The sequence below is a fragment of the Telmatherina bonti genome (genome assembly GCF_933228915.1).
Source record: "Telmatherina bonti genome assembly, chromosome: 7".
Lineage (NCBI taxonomy): Eukaryota > Metazoa > Chordata > Actinopteri > Atheriniformes > Telmatherinidae > Telmatherina > Telmatherina bonti.
Genome location: NC_136625.1, coordinates 16,011,296 through 16,025,775, shown reverse-complemented (window position 1 = coordinate 16,025,775; position 14,480 = coordinate 16,011,296). Strand labels below are relative to the sequence as shown.

At 39.4% G+C, this 14,480-nt stretch overlaps 1 protein-coding gene across 1 annotated transcript in view; it reads left to right on the top strand.

The window, feature by feature from the left end:
- The window catches only part of LOC306758862 (guanine nucleotide exchange factor VAV3-like), a gene marked incomplete at both ends in the record, with an annotated part of 65,954 nt that overhangs the window by 30,323 nt on the left and 21,151 nt on the right, over nt 1-14,480 (top strand). Inside the window, 6 exons of the mRNA XM_079244283.1 lie at nt 977-1,086; nt 5,654-5,755; nt 6,265-6,356; nt 7,052-7,074; nt 9,359-9,383; nt 11,897-12,027. Of these exons, the coding sequence (XP_079100409.1) occupies nt 977-1,086; nt 5,654-5,755; nt 6,265-6,356; nt 7,052-7,074; nt 9,359-9,383; nt 11,897-12,027 (483 nt within the window). The remainder of the gene's footprint in view (nt 1-976; nt 1,087-5,653; nt 5,756-6,264; nt 6,357-7,051; nt 7,075-9,358; nt 9,384-11,896; nt 12,028-14,480) is intronic.

The following is a 14,480-nucleotide window of genomic DNA, read 5'->3' as shown; positions in this document are numbered from 1 at the left end:
TGGTGGCTTAACAAGTTTTTAACTAATCATGGCTGACTAGTATGGCTGTGACGATATGCTTTTGTACCGATTCAATCCGATTCTAAATTTTTGGGTGCCGATTCGATTAAAATTGCGATTCTCACTATTCTTCAATATTGCTGATTTTTGTAGATTAAAAACAAAAAAATGTATAAAACTTTTTTTTCTTGTCATTTTCCTTGATTTCAATGAGGAACAAACAAGACAGTAGCAAGACCATCCTTCTGCTGCTATAAGGCCCAAGAAGAGAAGTAAAAAGATCAATAAAAACAATAACAATAATGACAAAAATGTTATAATGGATTATTTTTTACAAATTTTTTTTAATTTAAATTGTGAAGCAAAAATTCCTCATTTTTGATCTTTCGATTGGATTTTCCCACCCCTACTGACAACGCTTCTCTGGATGGGGATAGCCTTTCTGGTTTCTGGTTCCTTACAAGACACGGGGATGAGGTGTGGATGAAAGGTCATCAGGAGGTTGCATGATGATGCTGGTGAAAGTCAGAAACTTTACACCAAAGAGAAGGAGCATCTCTTCTTGGAGGACAGGGTTTGATCTTAGACTGTGGACATATGAGATTATCAGAAGTCTCAGCCCCTCATCTCAGTCTCTTTCTGCATTGAGATTTCCTCCAACGATGATGAGCCTCGCTTCACTAGTAATGCAGCCCCTCATCGTCGCACTGTTTCTCATTTGGTGCAACAATGACCATAGCGCTCTCCATGTCCACTTTCTGCAGTTTGACATTTTCATGTTCATTAATTTCTTTATATATTTCTTATTTAACCACAATACAAAGCGTCATCGCTATCATCATATACTGTAATCCAGATGAACACTTCAAACCTACAAATAAAGCACAGTGATCAATTTATTAGACAACTGAAAGCCAAAGTTTACATCAATAAAACATTCAGTTTAATTTTTTTGCCTTCTCCCTAAAATCCACAGTGGTGCTACAGCTTCTACGTGACGCACCAGCAGGGGCACACAGGCTTTGAACTCTTCTTTAAGACCAGAGAGCTGAAGAAGAAGTGGATGGATCAGTTCGAAATGGCCATGTAAGTAGAAGGAGGCAAGAACACCACAGTCGTGACAGTTTGTTAGCCCTACTGGAGGCCAGCGATCACACTGCGTATTTGCATGTGTGTGCATGCTGTTTACTTGTCTCTGTTCGCATGTGTGTTGTTCCAAGGCCGAGAGAGATGTTGACTCTTTCATGCGGACTGTTTGATCAGGCTTTAGCTGTAATCGTGCACACAGCAGTAATCGTGCACACACTGCTGACAATAGCACAATAACACACTCAGGCATACATGCACACGCGCGGACACCAAGCCACGGGTGAACATGAACTATTCTGAAGAGCTGCACAGCTACAAAGAATTGCCTTTGTCAAGAAATGATTCATTAATCTGTTGCTTCATAGAGGTAGACTATTGTTTGTGTTGTTTTGAGACATTTGGAGAATTTTACAAGCAGATATCCTGAATGTGTCCTTTCTTATGTTGATGAGGGAGAATACGTTGCTATTTTTACTGTTTTACTTTGTGATTGACTGGGGGAAAAAAAAAAAAAGCTTCTGTGTTTGGGGTGCAAATGTGTGAAAACAAAAAGAAACACCTCACCGTAGATGCTGACTTTCAACTTTAGCCCTCTTGAATACATTATCACTTCTCATATATTCTTGCTTTACTTTTGCCGTAGCAGCATTACACAATGTGTGAATGTACATTAAAAGATGTGTGCTTTTCCCGCTCCTTTTTTCTCTCCCTTGAGCTGAAAGTTTATGCAGAAACCGGAGCTGCACACTTCTATTACCACTAAACCCCTGATACTTGGCCGAAATGTAAAGTGCAATTTACAAACCACTAAAAACAAATAAACATCTAGGCCCCAAACTTTTTCCCCTTACAGAGAGCCTACAGGGTTCCTGACTGAAATAAGCTGTGTGTGCTTCTGTGCATTGGGTAATGACACCAAAAGGGGCCAATTCACAATGTGAAAATTGTTCCTACCAAAGAGGATGTTAGCTTCTGATGAAAGACTCACTGATGGGAGCACTCAGTTTAAGTGGCATCTGAAAGGAAAGTTGTTGTTTGTCAAGTTTATCCACGTTCCAGCCAGACTGTTGTTGCCATCCATTTTCATCTTATATATGAACGCTTGCTGTGTTGTGCATCTTGTTTAGGTTATGCGCTGTAGGGAAAATAATTAGTATTTCAGTCAGTTGGAGGGATACACTACACTAATCGGCCATGCATACTTACTTAGTAATTGATGAATTGGTTGGCTTGAGGAACTGTCAGTATAGTCTCCAAAACATCTGATTAGAATATAAAGAAAAACAAAGACATTTTTTTCTGGACAGATTCAACAGCTCTGCATTTATTTGATTAAAACACTAAATGTTTGTCAGGATGCATCAGTCAGTAGCTCACATTGGAGCTGAACACAGCCTGTGAGAACATGGCAATCCAGAGCTGAGTAGGAGGTGTGCCTGTGATCATATGCAAATGGAAACTCTCTAATTAACGTAGGAATGCAAAATATCAAAGGGATTAGTTTCATACCATTCTACATACATGTATGAGCATTTTAGCACAGATTACAGGACTGGTCATGCATCACTCTGAAATACTGCTGTTTTTTGTTGCAGTGTATGCAGTGAAATGGTGGTGAGTCGAGAGTCATGGGAAGCAACATCTGACCACCATACCACTTTTATTGAAGTTGGGTTTTATGTGTTTAGCCATGATACCATATTGCAGGCTGAAGCTTCAGATCAAACAAACACCAAATGTTTGCACTCTTTTAATCCACTTCTGTTAATAGAAGTATTTTATAATCCGTGATAAGACTTTTTTGTTATGTGTTGGCTGTAAGACAACATGATCTGCAGCAGGCAGGAGAAGAGACATGGAACCTTTACAAAGCATTGTTTTCAACGAGTTTAGCAGAAAACAATCTTAATTTTCTTTAATCTGTAAAAATTCCCTCTCACAATGACATAATAGATTTAAGTGTGGCATTTAGTTAAAATATTTTTACTGCATTATGTTGTTGTCAACTGATCCATTCAGGCTCTTATAAAACTCATCTCAGCGCTTTGACAACATCAGCAATTTTACAAATTGTATATTTTTTTCTTGATCTAATTCACTTTATATCATAATACAATTTTTCCTATATATGTATATTGAGCTGAAAACAAACAAAAAGTAATTTCAGGACACTATACAAAGGTGGAAACAATATGGCAGATGACTTGCTTAAAGTTGGGGTAGAGCATGATGTATTAATATAGTTCTCATTGTTATTTACTGTATTGGTTTCTCACAGTCTTGCCACTGACTTTTCGTTGTGAGTCTAATCATAACACAGGGAGAAGTAAGAATGAGTGCATATTCGGACAGATTATTTTGTCACACAGTTGCTAAAAGGAAAAATAAGATCCAAATTTACCAAAGTTTTTGAGCTTGGCAAAACTGAAGGATACTGTGCAATTCCACCATAAGAAAAGAAGATAATAGGGAATACATCTATTCTACAGTCATTTAGCAGATGCTTTTATCCAAAGCGACTTACAAACACCCTCATAGCCCGATAGGCACATTGGGAAGCAACTTAGGGTCAGGAGAAGCCTGGAATCAAACTCCCAACTTTCCAGTTCTTCCTCCTGAGCTACAGCCGGCCTTGATTTACTAGTTAGTTTTTGTCAGCGTAAGTGTTAGAAGAAGTACAACCGTTTGACAAGATTTATCAAGATCCAGTGCCTGGGTTTAAACCCAAGTTAAATAGTAAAAATCCCAAAAGCGGTTTGTTGAAAATTTGCAACGATAGACATCAAGCCCGTTCATGTGATCATCAGGAATGCACACATATGGTATTTATGGTCTTAAATTAGATCTCCATGCTTTATATTATGTACTGTGCACTGGACTTAAGGAAAGCATCCTAGAACAAGACACCATGTTGTTAATGTGCTCTTCTGCAGAGGTATTATTGTTTGTGCCCATAGGTGATGATTCTCTTTGACCTCTGTGAGGTCTGCACCATGTCACGGTGTACAGTACATGTAACTTTAAGTCAGTCACACTTCTGGGATGTTAATCCTTCCAGTTAGGAAGTAACACTGATTGTGAATCTATTTCAGCTGCTGTTTTACAAATACAACAGGCAACATGTGGAAATGAGAAGTAATAAACAAGACAACTCTTGTAAAGGAATGATGCTGCAAGTATTGATCAGACATTTCTCTGTCTTCCTCCTTTGTGGACATTTTGCCAGAGCCCTAACCACTAGACATAACATGATGTTATGTCTGTAATCATCAGAAGTTGCTCAGGAAGTGCAGCTCATCCAGGAGAGAACAACAGTGTGTGCTGTGGCAAGAAGGTTGGAGGAGGAGAAGGTGTGTATATTAGGAGACATTTGGAGGGGGCCGTGGGAGAACAACCCAGCAGCAGGGCCATTATCTGCTCCTTTTCACAAGGAGGAAGGAGGCACTGCCAGAGTGCTATATTATTACCTCCACAAGCCACTAAAGTGCATGTTTCTGCTCCAACTGCCAGCAACAGACTCAATGAGGGTGGTGTTAGGGTTCAACGATGGGTCAGTGCTCACAGCCCAGCACTGTGCAGCCTGTTTGGCATTTGAACACCAGGATTGTAAGATTGGCCAATGGCTTCCAGAGCTCCTCAGCAGGTTTTACACGGAGCACAAATGACAGACTTGCGAGTTTGGAGGTACCACGTTCTACTGCCTACAACATCCTTCAAGATGACCAGTTTTGGCAGTGATGTTCAGGGGAATTATATTCCTAGAGGGCCACATAAACCTCCATATGCTAGCCAGAGGTATCCTAATTGCCACGATGTACCAGGGTGAGATACTGAGACCTATTGCAGACCACATGCTGCTGTAGTGGGACCTGGGTTCATTCTGATCGATGGCGATACTCTGCCTCATGCCTCACATGGCTGCTGTGTGTCAGCAGTTCCTGCATGATGAAAACATTGTTGCTATGGGCTGTTCACCTGACCTGAATCCAGTGGAGCACCTCTGGGACATCATGTCTCGTTCCATCCACTGCCACCATGATGCACCACAGACTGTCCACGGGTTGACTGATGGCCTGATGCAGGTCTAGGAGGAGATCCTTTCGGAGAACATCTGTAAGCAAGTGTCACCAGAAGCATACCCAGACTACTGAATTGTCTTGAAATTTCCACAGAAGTTGGATAAGCCTGAGATGTTATTTCTGAACTGCAATATTTCATTTCTCACGACCCAAAATGTGTTGTTTAACTCCCGTTATTCTTTTGAGCAGTGGAACATCAGATTAGCTGCTTTTGGATCTCCGCTGAGGTTGCAAATAATAAAGTATCATTTAGCATCAGTTGGGTTGTACTGCCGTCAATAGAAACCCCAAAACAGCGTTTGTCAGCCTGCTGTGCAGTACTGTGCCATATCACACACACACATACAAAAAAAGAGCAAAAAGTATGATTAATGTACTTCACTCACTTTTACTTCTACCTGTATCATCAGGTTAAATATTCAGATTTTTTTTTTTTACCCACTAAGTTACATCTAACTACTTTTATTCTTTCTTCCCAATCCTAGATCCAATATCAGACCAGAGAATGTCAACCACAATTCCCACCAGTTCAAGATGCATACATTTGAAAGGATCACTTCATGTAACTATTGTCACCTTTTACTCAGGTGAGATTCAGACATTATCAATACTGATCTATATTGACTAATAATGTGCATGAAGTATGATTAAGCAAAAAATATTGAACTTTAACTGTAATTTCACACAGGATGGCAAAAATTTACACTAATAAGGTCCCTTACTTTTGAAAGCACACTATTATGTATTTTTGTGTTTGAGGAAGAACAGAATAACGCTTTATATTTCAGTCTTCAGTCCCTTTTCCTTCCACACTGAAAGGAAAACAAGATAATTTTAATTTAGTCCTCAGGTTGACTGAAAGTCTTACCGGGGTTTAGTCGAAGTAGATATCTGCCACACTTTGATAAAGACTGTAGCTGTCTTGGTTTTCAGCTCATAGTGTTAGTTTTATGGGTTTGGAAAGCTGAAGGACATTTCCTGTGTCATTTCACTTATCTTGACAGTGTGACAGAAGCCAGAAAATTCTAAATGTCAAGGTGTTTCTGGTCTGGATGCTGTCGTACACGAAATATATCTGCTATTTTACTGTCTCTAGGGGCATCTTTAACCAGGGTTATCTCTGTCTAAAATGTGGTCTGGGGGCTCATAAGGAGTGTCTGGGTCGACTGGGAGTCTGCGGGAGAACAGGTGAGTCTAAAACTTTCCCAAATGATCGTTAGTCCCGAGTTCTTTTGCTGACCTTTCCTCACCAGGTCACAGTATACACATATACACACACCAAATATCAAGATTTAAAAGGCAGATTCTCGTGAAATTTACTTTTCACACTCTTGCTCCTTAGAGGAGAACCTCTTTCCATTTTGGCAGTTCTGTGAGCTTTTCCCTAATTCCACACTTGTTAGATATCTGACTTTCGATATGCTGAAAAATCTTTTAAGTGTCTGTGATCTTCAAGTCAAAAACCTGCAGATGCTGTAAACACTTAACTTTTAATACCATTGTACCCTCAGGGTAAAATTTCCAATTTATATGCATACATATTTTCCCAAAAGGGAATCAAAACTAAATTCTGTATTAGGAAAGTGGTAAATAAAGCATAATATGCTTTGACTTTTTAGATCTCTTTTTTTTTGTTGTTCAGTCTTGTGTGTCTATTTCAATGTCTGTGTCTCAAGTTCAGGTAGGTTTCTTTCCCTGAATTCAGACAGCTGAAGCCAGTTCAGGTCTTTGACAAGCATTTTTAGCAGAAGCTCTGTGGTCTTTATGCATTCAGAGGCGCAATGAAGGCCAGCAGAGGTTGACAGCTGAGGTTGTATGTCAAGAAGCCACCACACTCTCATATTGTATTCCACTCACTGTATCTGTTTCTCACCTGCCTGCAGATCCTGTCAAGCCGAGGCCCAAGGTAAGACCCGAACTGTTTCTCTTCTTTGACTTAGACATCTAAGCTAACATAATTGGTGAGGCGTAACATAGCAGCTGCACTCTTAATTACATTCACTCTTATCTGATGACAAAAGGAAGAATGATGAAGGATTTTGTCATCCACACCAGCAATCAGTTTTGTCATTTTAAGTATAAACTGTTAACAGTTTAAAATGACAAAACTTTTTCTTTTATGGTGTTTCAGTTGCATGAATGTTTTCCTTGTTACTGCAAAACAGATGATTTTGAGTACAGGTTTGATTTTATGGATCAGAAAAAAACATCAGCAAACAAAAAAAAAAGTTGTACAGTGCTAGCTTCGGAGTGCATTGTAGCCATGTAATGCTATGATTGTAATAATATGTTATCCCGGTAGAGAGTGCACAGAGACAACACATTTCCACATATGTTGTCTCTTAGCTGATTCTTGAAATGTGCTGGTTAAGTGAAAACACTTAGTGCATCATAATACACAAATTGCAACAAAGAAAACTTAGGCCAACACAAATCTGTTTGCAAAAACATGCATATTTTCACAAGACTCCAGCCACCTTGCTTTGTAAGCAATATTGGGTTTAACTACAACATTCTATTCTATAAGCAGACCAGATGATCATTTGGCTTTTATCCAAAATGTGTCTCTGGGACAAACAGCTGGACCAGCAAATCTTCTGGTTTGAAGTATTTAGGCCATGTACACATGTTATTACAATACCAAATACCTGGTATTGGTGGTGTGGAGTGAAGTGCTAAAAAACACTTCACTCCACACCACCTGATCTTTAAAAAAAACAAAAAAAAAACAAAACTCTGTTCACATTGAGGGCTGCAGGCTGGCATGGTGGTTAGCACTGTGGCCTCACAGCAAGAAGGTTGTTGGTTCGATCCTTGGCTGGGGCGAGGTTTGGACAGTGGCCTTTCTGTGTGGAGTTTGCATGTTCTCCCTGTGTATGCGTGGGTTCTCTCCGGGTACTCCATCTTCCTCCCACCTTCCACAGACATGCATGTTAGGTTAATTGGTTCCTCTAAATTGCCCCTAGGAGTGAGTGTGAGCATGAGTGGTTGTTTGTCTCTGTGTGGCCCTGTGATGGACTGGTGGGCTGTCCAGGGTGTACCCTGCCTTTTGCTCAAAGACTGCAGAGATAGGCTCCAGCTCCCCTGCGACCCTTAATCTGATTAAGCAGTTAGGATAATGAATGAATGAATGTCCACACCGAACTGTAAAAGCACATTGTTAAGTACATCCAGAGGCCACCTATGCCGTTTATGAGTGTAAACACTGGTTGTACATACTGTATGACGTTGAGCATCTTTTGTCACAGGCAGTGATGTTTTGAAACATAAACTCATCCACTTTAACATGGAACCCACTGATAATGAAATAATAGAAAGTTTTTATTATGCTATTCTGTTATTGAAGCGTTAACCTGGCTTGTTAGATGATCTTAATGACCCAAGTCAGTCATGAAAAATTATTAGGAGATTATGTTTTTAACTTCAGGTCCACTCAAAATCTGATTCTCCCTATAGAAAATAAAATAGTCTTTATGAAAAGCTTTTGTACTTTTGGCAAAATACCTGCATAATGCACTGATTGTAGTCCACATATTAATTAATTTGTCTCCTGCAACTGTAATTTGAAAAACACGTCCAAAGCTTGCTAACAACATTTTTAATGAGGCTGGAGCCTGAGCAGCATCAGGAGCTGTTTGGCCAAACTTCTGGCAGTTCGTAACAGCTGGAAAATCACAGCTTCCGCTGATGTTGTGGTGTTCAAAAATGTAGGTGGAACTTTACTTAAATTTCCCATAATTGAAGGAAAGCCATGTTTACACACACCGAAAAAGTAAGCTATCCATTCATGCAGAATCAGCTGTGTCTTCGGACGCCTGAGTGACCATAAAACCCCTACAGCTTCACAGCAAATGCTAAATAAATGAGTAAACAACCAAAAATAACAACAATTTTTAATTTCCCAGACAATCTTGTTTTTGCAACGTTTTACACTTTTTATCTGCTTATTTAATTTTCCTCAAAAACATAACACGAAAATATTTTACTAATGTCAAACCTTCAGAGCAAACAAAGGATATAAAACGCTGAAATAAATGTGCAGCATGACTCATTTTACAGGTCAGCCTGATCCTGAACTGAAGCCATGAATTTCTACCTCTATATTTATCAGTCTTCACTGTATTCTTGTTTTCTTATTTTTTTTTCCCTTTTTTTTTTCTGTTTTCTTTTCTTCTTTTCTCCATTTACAGGACAACACGACACCAACAAGTCCAGGTCAGTATGGTTTGACTACTTGGCCACTTTTGTGACCCTGCAGAGAGCTTTATGTGGTACCTTTTTATGTTTCTTTCATTTCATCCATGTGGAACAATCTGACAATATGAAGAGGAGGAGTTTGTTTTTAACTAAAGCTATTTTTTTAAGGTCTGGATGTCTCCTACCAACATTGTAAGATAGCTTATGACTTAAAGCAAATTTATTATCTATATAGATATTTTGATCATTGTAACATTGCCAGGAAACACAATCAAGTTTGTTTTTCTTGAAATTTGCTGACATGAAACCCTTTGTTCACACACACACACACACACACACACACACACACACACACACACACACACACACACACACACACACACACACACACACACACACACACACACACACACACACACACACGCGCACACACAGTAGAAAATCAATAACTGTCCTTTTGGCCCATATTTGAGTTAGACTAACAATAATAGATAAGAAGATTCAGAAAGAATCCTTTAACTAGAGCACACAAAAACCTTCGCTCTCTGTGATTCCTAAACCCTAGATGGCATTGAGATGAATTGGAGTGGGTGGAATCATTATGTGAACCACGCAGGAGAAATGCTGGTGGAAAAGCACTTCCAGCAGTCGACGTTCCTCAGCCTCAACCGCTGAGCTGTGCCTCTGTGATAAATCAATTTCCATAAGGGGTTTATGAGAGAGACAGCCGTGCTTATTGTTCTTATTAAAAACATGAATGTGAGATATTCCATTCATCTGAGGTCACAGTCAGCTAATAGTTTCCTCGGGCTGGTTTGCAGGGGAGCTGGAAGGGCTGCTCTGTCTGAGGGAGGCTAGATATGTGAGTCAAGGGAGAGTAAGTGGCTGTGTCTTTTAAGTTGGCAGGGGTGTTTAGTCTTAGCTTTAGCTCCATGCTCGTGGCTGTATTTGTCTACCGTGCTGAGGAATGATTGGTGCTGCACCATTCTGGAACCAAAGAGATGGATTTCCTGCGCTGGTAAATTGCTGCTTTTAGTTTACTGCCATTTTGGTGGTTAAGATCTCTATCGGAACACAGTGTTTGCAAGAGCATTTACGGCTGAATTAGAGGTCAGTCTTGATAATACCCAATGGGATGGTGGCAATAAGCAGTTTTTTTTCTTTAAGTGTGAGTGCTATAAACAGTGAAAATAACGGCTAAGTGTGAAGGCAATGACGCTGTTGGTTCTGCTTATCTGTATATCAGATTATAAAGGTTTCAAACCTACAAAGTTTTGATAAAAAAGATGTGCTGAAAAATGCCAGACAGGACAGAACACTTTTTACTTTTTGACATTTTTTTTACTCAGAAACTGAGTATAGAAGGTTAACTCTGTGAAAGACTGATAGTTGGGAGAATGTATGCGTTTTAAAACAACATATATTTTGAAGATTCAAGGAATCCTGAGGTTAAGAATACTGAGGGATCTCTGCATTACAAACACAGAGTGGTGCAGCGGAAATCGCTGCTTTAAATTCATCCATTATCAGTAAAACACAGTATGTTGCTGCAGCAGAATAAACAGTCGTGCAAGATAAACGTTCCAGAAACACTGCCACCTTTTCTGGGCCTGAACTGCTTTCAGATACTGCTAAACAAAGCGGAAAGCTATTCTGTGGTCTGACAGATGAATCATTTTAATTCTTTATGGAACTTATCAACGCTGCATCCTTTGGGCTAAAATGAGCAAAATAAAAAAAAAATCCTGCCAAACTTCACCAGCCTCTGTAATGATACATGGATGCATTAGTGCACTTGTCATGGGTAACTCCAACATCTATGAAGGAACCATTTATGCTCAGAAGTATCTATAGATATTCAGGAAACATATGCTGCAATCTGTATGATGTTTTAATCAGGCCAACTGTGTTTATCTCAGCATTCTGGTTGTGTGCAGCTTCTATCCAAAGTGGCATCACAGATTTTTTTAAGGAGCATCATCTTGTTGAGTTTTACACTATTTTCAATTCTATATCTCGTATAAAACCATTGCATTATGTCTTGTTGTTTTAAATGGCATGCAAACTCTTTTGGAAACAGGTTTGTAGGTCATGAGCATGTAACATTGGAGCTGTGTTGAAGAATTTTGTTTACAATGATCAGAGCATTAAACAGAGAATAGATTTCAGCAGCAACTTTTCTGCAGACAAAAGTTTTGTTGTTGCAGACTTACAGGGGGTTTAATTAGTCACTTTTCAGCAGTAAGAGTATACTCCAGGGTGTGCGACTTCAGTGCCATGTGTCAGGCTGGCGGTTTAATGCACAGCGTTCTTTTTTTTATTTATTTATCATCAGTCAACTGATTCAAATGGTTAATTTTACCCATGTTTTGCCTGATGTCATGGAAAATTCTTGAACAGTACTTAAAAATTTGAAATGCACTGTTTTTGTTATGTTCTTCATGCACTCTGTGTTACTTAGGGTGCAACAAGAGCTGCAGATAAATACATAGAATGCCATAATGAAATATGTTTATGTTCCATTTGTGTAGATTTACCAAGGATGGTTGTGATCAGAGACTACAGTGGCAACCCCAGTCCCCAGTGTGGGCCCCCACTAAACATTCATGTGGGGGATGTCATTGAGCTGATGTTTGCTAACCTGCACAGCTCATGGTGGCAGGTGTGTATCATGCAGCTCTTTCTTGTTTTATGTCCACATCTATGAACAAACATCATGCTAGGGTTCACTCTGCTGGTGCAGTTATCTCTTCTCTCAAAAACCAAACGTCCCACAGTCCGTGCCTTTCCATGGGAGTTTTAATTCCTGTTTAATTCCGAATAAAAGTTAATTCCACTTTAAACTGATGAGAAATAACCATGTAAACACTTAATTCCTAATGCTAATTTTTATTCGGAACTAAACTTAATTTGATGTAAGTGGCTGGTTTATTTGCATTTTAATTCCGATCTATTAATTCCTCTGTCATGTAAACCTTAATTCTGCTCTAAGTTAATTCCGGTTGTTCTGCACATGCTCGTTACCTTGTCCTGTCCCGTGTTGTTTTGCTCCCCTGTGTTCAGTGGTCTGTCTTTCTTCTTCTTCTCAGTTGCTGCAAAAAGTGAAGCAGTATGCTCATGTGTAGCTGATACTTTAAAATTATAATAAAAATAGCGGCGAAACTGGTACCTATGATGTACTTTTTCAAGTTACGACTGAAAAGACAAGAAGCAGGGAGCCAACTTTGTTTATTTCTGGTATACATCATACATCATGTGCACCCTCTGTCCAATCAGAACCCTTCCCAACCCGCCGCTCTAAAGAGGAATTAAGTGAGGATGTGTTTCATGTAAACGTTCATTTGGAATTATTATCTTCATGTGAACTCGTAAGAAAATTAAGTTAATTCAGAATTATTTAATTCTAAATTATTAATTCTGAATTAAGAAAAAAAACACACCATGTGACTGTACCCAGTGTGGCGAGGAAAACAATCCTGTCAAAAAACGTAAGAGTAGTGGCATCGAGAATTCATCCCCCCACAATCATTATCACTGATAGATCGCTTATTGTTTTGTGGCTGTTCATCATATTCTGTCTCCTGTCAGGTGAGCCACAAATGTATTAGGATGAGGTCAGCTGCAATTAGAAATATCAGCCGGAGATCTATATGAACTACGCAGGACCCCGGTTACATTACAGGCAGGGTATCTGTCCTCTCTTTCAGACTTTAGATTAGATCCGAGCCTCCATCAGATGATCTAACCAATTAGTGGCTTGACTTGATTAATTAAGTGCAACAATGAAACAATAAAACAGCAGACACTTCAGCCTCAGAGGATGTTTTAATGGTGGTGCACAACCTCTTGTTCTGGCACATTTTGCAACCCTCTCACGACGTCAACCAGCGGTTGAGGGTGTTTGACCTTATCTATTTTTGAAAGGGGGGCGATTTATCTGTTGTCTTCTGGCAGCCTCCCTTGCTGCTTCTCACTCTGTTCTTTATGGTGGCATTGAAGCCTCATCCTCCTTCTGGTGCTGCTCCAATCAGACTGCGGTCTTTTGCCAGCGGCAAGGCTGGGAGTGGGCAGTTAGCCCAATTTCCGCTACTCAGTGTTTCTCTCTGTTGTGACATAGCACAAGGTGGAGGGTGAGGACATGAATGCCAGGAGATTTTCTTGTAAGCGAGTAGAATGGCAACCACAATGTCATGTCCCATACCTGATGGCGCTGCATTGTGTGCTACCATGGCAACAATTCATGCTGGAAGGGGATAATCGGAGGAATAATGTGATGACACACGTTAGTTTATTCATGCCTGCTACAAACTGATACTGTAAACAGCTTAACTAAAAGCTCTGCTGTTGCATTGATAATCAATCAGAAGTGCAGTGCAGCAGCTTTTTTAAGAACAGATTTACATATTGTTTTCACTACCTGTTACAACAAAGTAAATGTGATGAAGTGCATGCTTACGTAGGTTGACCAAAAAGAAGTATTTTATGAAAGTTTAAAGAAGATTCTGCTGAAGCAGCATAGGTGACAAGACGGTAATCTTTCCTAGGTCAGTCAGTGCCATACAAGCCCACAACATATAATACTGTAAATTAAATATATGATTGTTTGGTATTCATCTCCCTTCCTGTCTACAATAGTTATTATTCATGAATTAAATTAAAGAAAGGTTGCCAATAAATTCAACCCTTTCCACCTAAGTATGGTATTTTGTGTTGACTTAAGCCAGTCTGTAAGATTTAAATGATTTTCTTTTTCAAAGCAATTTTGCATCAGTGTACAATTGTTGAAAAAGGAAAGTATGATTTTACAACTTTTAAACAAGTAATTTATGTTAATAAATAGACACACAGGATCCTCCTCCCTTGTTTAGTTGCACAGCCGTGCCACTATCTGAGAAGATGGAAAGTTTTCATCTTGGGAGAACTTTGGAATGCGATTAAATGCCAGAAGAACATCCAAAATATGGTTCACATTTAGAATGACTAGAAATGGGCTCACACGCCTTATTGCTCACAAAAACATACTTTTTTTTTTTTAGCTTTTGCACCTTTTCAATAAAGCTCCATCTTTTAAAGCCCCTTAAACCCTTCCTAAGAAACTCAACTGGTCAGTTTTAT